This window comes from Suncus etruscus, chromosome 6, assembly GCF_024139225.1.
Source record: "Suncus etruscus isolate mSunEtr1 chromosome 6, mSunEtr1.pri.cur, whole genome shotgun sequence".
Classification (NCBI taxonomy): Eukaryota; Metazoa; Chordata; class Mammalia; order Eulipotyphla; family Soricidae; genus Suncus; species Suncus etruscus.
In genome coordinates, this window is record NC_064853.1 from 113,239,661 (window position 1) to 113,245,452 (window position 5,792).

At 43.3% G+C, this 5,792-nt stretch overlaps 1 protein-coding gene across 1 annotated transcript; it reads left to right on the plus strand.

Annotated features, from left to right (window-relative positions):
- The first annotated feature begins 1,719 nt into the window (after positions 1-1,719).
- On the plus strand, positions 1,720-5,195 carry RTP2 (receptor transporter protein 2). The gene is made up of 2 exons (XM_049775628.1): positions 1,720-1,990; positions 4,679-5,195. Exons 1-2 carry the CDS (start codon positions 1,827-1,829, stop codon positions 5,193-5,195), a joined length of 681 nt encoding a protein of 226 aa, XP_049631585.1. The 5' UTR covers positions 1,720-1,826.
- The last annotated feature ends 597 nt before the right edge of the window (positions 5,196-5,792 follow it).

Consider the following 5,792-nt stretch of genomic DNA (forward strand, 5'->3'; position numbering starts at 1 on the left):
TTTCTATCCCTCTCCTTTGTCAATTTTGTTTGCAGAATACAGGTGTGTGATGCTTTACTTTATGAAGCAATGCAAGTTCTTCAATTCTCAAAAGTGTTATCTAGATTTAAAATCTGTTCGTGATGTACAGGAGAGCTGTTGGTGAGTGAAGGGCCACAGATCTCTCCTTTACACATGAATGAGCTCTTAAATTGTCACTTTTTGATACAGTTCAGCACTATTCATAGAAAACTCGAAATTATTCACCACTGATTGTATTACAAGTAAGTTAATTTTTTCCCCTTGGTAAAAGATAGCACTGTTTTACAAAATAATTACACTTCTGTCTGCGTTGAGGGCTCCCATGCTAAATTAAGCCCTATATAGATCTAGGGGGATTGCATCATTTGAGTAAAAATAATCAGTTAAATTCTGACAACTCTCTCTTTCTCTCCCAGTTTCTTCTTTGTCATTGGTTCTGGGAACAATATCCTGATATTTCCTGATATTTCTCAAAAACACATTTTTATTTATCATGCGACTCTAGGCTAACCTATAAATTTCTCAATTCCTGGGGACTCATGGTTTCTCCCTGCCCCATCTCACCTGACTTGGTAGCTAACTCCTAAGGTAGCCCTTAGTGAGCTCTCAGTAGCTCAATCCTGAGGCTTTGGCTAAGTAATTTGCCATTTCAGTCCCTCTGGTGTCTAAAATCAGTGCCAAGAGATGTAGCTTATGTAATGAAGAGTTTGCTGAAGAAAGCAGAAAAAATAAATAAAATGAAATTTATTTATTTAAGCTAATGTTTTCAGTAAACTCTAGAAGGGACTTTATATATACAATATAAACATATTAATAGTTCTAGAAGAAACTACATATGTGTTTAACTCTAGTAGAAATACTGTGTGTGTGTGTGTGTGTGTGTGTGTACAATTTTTTTCTAGAGCTCTTTGTCAAGGATTTTAAACTATAGTCTTGTTCTTTGTGAAATCTTGTGAACCAACCCAGAGGATGTTTCATCATTCCAAGAAGAAATTCAGTGTCCCATCTGTGAAAATCCTATGAGATTTTTCACCAACTGGTCTGAAGTGTTCTCAAACAAAAAGACCCCATTTCTTTCTCTCATTACCTACATGTCAGGAGTACAATAGTACTGAAATTTATAAAACAAACAAACAAATGGGCTTGGTTTTCCTAAGCCTAGATCTGAATCTTATATGAGCTACTTAGAGGTCTGTAAACCTTTATTTTCTGATCTGGACAAAGAAGTCATGTGTGTAATTCCTTCCTTTTGCAGCATGCTACTAATATTGGCTTATACAAAAACCTGCTCTGTTCAGGAAGTTGATGTAGTGGGACGGTGAGAGATGGGTACTGCAGCCTTCGTATTTCCTAGACACTTGGCTCCCAAGGGTGCCATAGTTATTATAGCATTCACTATGGGTGCAGAGAATGCCTGGGATCTATTTGAGGCAAAGCCACCTAACAGTTCTTGCCTTTTGGAGATTCTTGGAGATTTAGATGATTTTGATCTGGAGCCGAATCTCCCACTTCATTTCCTCCACTCTCAGTCTCACCACCCAGCCCAGCTTCTCATGTCTAGTTCAGGGCCCTTGAATTCTCACTGGGGACTTTCCTTTTCCCCAGTCCTAGCTCTTGGCACCCTGCCAGCTGCCATGGAAACAGATTCCAGGGTAACAAAAGGAGGTTGCTGGGCCCTTTTTCTTCCTCATCCCGTTGATGAGGCTTTTCAGATCTCAAAGACTGAAGTGCTCTACACCTGCCAGGCCTCTCTCAGACAGTCACTCAAGTGGAATTTGTATTTCTTCTGCTGTCTCATTAGAATCATGTCTACCAGCCTGACCGCTTGTGAATGGAAGAAAGTCTTCTATGAGAAGATGGAGGTGGCAAAGCCAGCTGACAGTTGGGAACTCATCATGGATCCCAACCTCAAGCCCAATGAGTTGGCTCCAGGCTGGAAGCAGTACGTGGAGCAGCATGCTTCAGGCAGGTGAGAGGTGGGGAAGGGCTCTTCAGGAAGCCTCTGGAGCATAGCCCAGGGCACACCTTCCAAGAGAAAGCAGAGAGATATGTGGAACCCAATCGTGTGGTCTCATAGGTTGGGGCAGAAAAAGAACTTTCTACTGTTTCAAAGGAGCCTTAATGCTAATCCTAGCTATATCACTGATGTTCTGGGGGATCTTGGGCAAAGTGACCTCAGGGCCTACTTTTTGTACTGGAAATGAAGGGTTGTAATATTTTTCATGGTCCTACTGTCTCTGACATTTTTAAATGTTTTCATATTTTAACAATCTCTTAAATATTGCTTCAATGAGAGGAGGAAAGCCTTGGCTTAGGAAGCAAGAGGGGTTAGGCTAGATTTTGTAATATATCCAGTCAATTCAAGCTTCTTGGCTTGGACACAAAAGCTTAATTTTTTTTTTAACCTACTGTGCTCTAGAAACTGTTTCTATAGCTAAGTTGCCCTGTAAACTGAGTAAGTCCCTGTTCCCTTAAGGATTTCAGTTTTTCACATTTGCAAAAGCAAAGGGCTAACCTTTGATAATGCTCTGAGCATGGCTTTCATTAAATTTGTAGGGATCAGTTATTAAATTTTATTAGTGAAGTCTGTCTCTCTACAGTGCAAGGGGTCCTTGATGAAAAAGGGCCATCACCACTAAAGTGAAAATTTCTGCACAGATTGCTCAAGTTCATTCATCTTTCGTATATGTGAAGATCCTGTTCCTAAAATGATCAATTTAAGGACAAAAGGCACCCCTGAGCTTCTGGAGAGATCATTATATGACCTTACTTTTATACATGCCTAAAGAACTGAACACATAGATAGGGTTGCTTATATATGTTAGCATGTGAAGTATCTTGTGGTGCAGGATGGCAATGAGAGTGAGAACAGAAGGAGGCCTGTTGTGGATGGAGAGACTCCATTTGCTCTCTTACCCCAAAACCAGAAAATTATAGTGAACCTATCTTTGGCCCAAAATACAGAAAGGTTAATATTGGTTGGTTCATTTCCATTAAATAAATATGTATTGAGTCTCTGCTCACTGCTGGGTACTGCCCTGGTTCTAGCTTTATGCATGGATGGATATCTTTTTTCTATCAGTTAAAATAAAGTGCTGACTACATATTTTATATAGAGTCCCTTCCTGCTAGATCTGACATTTCAGAATTTAAGTTCAGGGGTCTGATTTAAAAGGGGAAAAACACTCTTATTAAAGATCTTGAATTGAGTTGATAAATGGATATAAAGAGCTAGAAACAGGAATGCAGGGACTAGTTATTGAAATTATGGCTTTTCTTGTCCCAGGGCTCGGCTACACCTATTCCTGGCTGGTGACTATTTGACTTCAGATAGGGTTAGAGAACTATTTTCCTAGTGCTTATTCTGTGCATTGGCTCCTGCAAATCCAGTTTGGGGGTACATGAGTCTTATTGCTCTCCAAGTCTGGCATAGCTGAGAAAGGAGATTCATTCTGGCGCAGGGTCAGTCAGAATGCTCTGCTCTCCAAATCTGCCTTGAGGTATGCTACGTATTACTATGTTCAAATTGTGAGGGGGTTTCTGAGTCAACGTTAGACTTGGTTTTAATCTAGTTTATATCTTGGGCTATGCGATGCTTAAAACATGATGCTTACTTAGTAGTAGATTGTGGGAATTTTCTCATGGGTGGTCCTTCCAGGCCATCATACTTTGAGTCTCTTCAGGGACTCGAGTGAGGGCAGATATTTTAGTGTGACTTTAATAACTTGTAAAGCTTCTGTAATAGGAGCTTGGTAGAGTTTTGTCTTAGAGGTGAAAGAAACTGTCCCTGGAGGTAATAAAAGAACCATCACACAAGGCAATCAAGTACCGAACAGGGACAATAAGTTGACTTGACCAGATAAGTCCCAGATCACAAGCCTCCAAGTTTCCCGTGACTCTAGGAGACATAATCAGGCTACCTTTATATAAGTATACATGTGTTTATGTGTTTGGAGGGCCGAGATAGACCAGGGAGAACTTCTAATCTTCGTTGCAGGGCTGGAGGGGAGGGAAGTGAATTGCAAAGGGACAAGAGGGTATTCTTTAGAAGGTGCTGAAACCAAACAAGAAACCTCTCCTTTCTATTCTTTCCCTGATCCATGTATGTATTTACAGTAAAATCATACCTCAAATGTAGAACAATAAGATTCATGACTGTTAAGTGCTGGTCGAAGAATCTTATCAGAATAAACTCCCGAGAGATCCCAACTGAACTTCCAAGGAACACCATGATCCTGCATTGAACTGCAATGTACCACAGATAAGAAATAAGACATAGAAAATGGGAGTAACCCCAGAGCTCTCTCCAGATTTATGTGCTCTATGTATTAGGGACAGTAGTGGTGGTGATAAGTGGGTGGAAACTCAGGCCACCGAAAGAAAGACACATCAGCAGCCAGATCAAGAGCACTGCTGGAAGCTAGATGGTTCTGGCACCAGGCCCCATGAATGCACAGTGGCAGTCCCCAGGGAGCTCCGGAGGAGGAGCAGAAGTCCATGGGCCTCCAATGTTAATGAGCCCAGAGCTGGTAAACACTGCCTCTTCCACATCTCAGGCCCAGGCACGCAGAGTTTTCCTTTTCTCGCTCTTTCTGGACAGAGCGACTCAAGAACAAGGAAGGGCTCACCTCTCTTTTTCTCCCTCCCCACCCCTCAGGTTCCACTGCTCCTGGTGCTGGCACACCTGGCAGTCGGCCCACATGGTCATCCTCTTCCATTTCTTCCTGGACCGGGCCAAGAGGACGGGCTCGGTGCGGATGCGAGTCTTCAAGCAGCTGTGCTACGAGTGTGGCACTGCCCGGCTGGACGAGTCGAGCATGCTGGAAGAGAATATCGAGGGGCTGGTGGACAACCTCATAGCCAGCCTGCGCGAGCAGTGCTACGAGGAGGACGGCGGCCAGTACCGCATCCATGTGGCCAGCCGACCCCACCGCGGAGCCCACCGGGGCGAGTTCTGCGAGGCCTGCCAGGAGGGCATCGTGCACTGGAAGCCCGGCGAGAAGCTGCTGGAGGAGGAGGAGGCCTCCACCTTTTCGGGCGCCCCCAAGTCAAAGTCCCTGGAGGCCTTGGGGTTCAACTTCTTCTCCCTTCGCTGGTGCCTCTTCTGGGCCTCGCTCTGCCTGCTTGTGGTGTACTTGCAGTTTTCCTTTCGAGGCTCCTCGGCCTTACTTTAGGGGGGCTGGTTTGGGATTGCCAAGAGGAAACGGGGCAGTGGCAGTGGCACTGGGGTGGGTGGAACCCTGCTTTCATCCTACAAGTTCAATTTAAAACACTGGACCACCGAGTTATCCTGGGGTCCCCCACTTGATTCCTCTTGCAGAATGGGAGGCTTGCTTTAGGAGGGAAGCTGGCACTCACCCTATTCCGTGCAACCCTCCAGCAAAATTCTGTTTCCTCACAAACTCCTGGAGAATCTGCCCCATCTTCTGAAATGCTATTATTATTTTCTTTTTACTCTGAAGCTAGAGTTTTCTTGGATAGAATTTAATGAGACCTCCAGTCATAGACTTCCTAATTAATTGTGTGACTGAAACTCAACTTAACTGTGCATCTCATGGTGATTCAACATAGAAATAAAAACAAAATAAATTTCTTAATCTAAAAAAAAAGCGAGAAATGATATGTTACATATAACATTATTTTAACTTAATAACGTGTGAATTTGGGAGGCGTAGAGATAATAAAGCAAAAAAGACACTTGCCTTATGTGGGGCCAACCTGGGTTTGATCCTTGGCATCTCAGATAGTCTGCTGAGCACTGCTAGAAGTGA

Bases quoted from the DNA above. Each gene is read 5' to 3' on its own strand.
- RTP2 (XM_049775628.1), top strand. From the start codon at position 1,827: ATGTCTACCAGCCTGACCGCTTGTGAATGGAAGAAAGTCTTCTATGAG. The intron at 1,991-4,678 runs GTGAGAGGTGGG...CCCACCCCTCAG, and splicing joins GAGCAGCATGCTTCAGGCAG to GTTCCACTGCTCCTGGTGCT.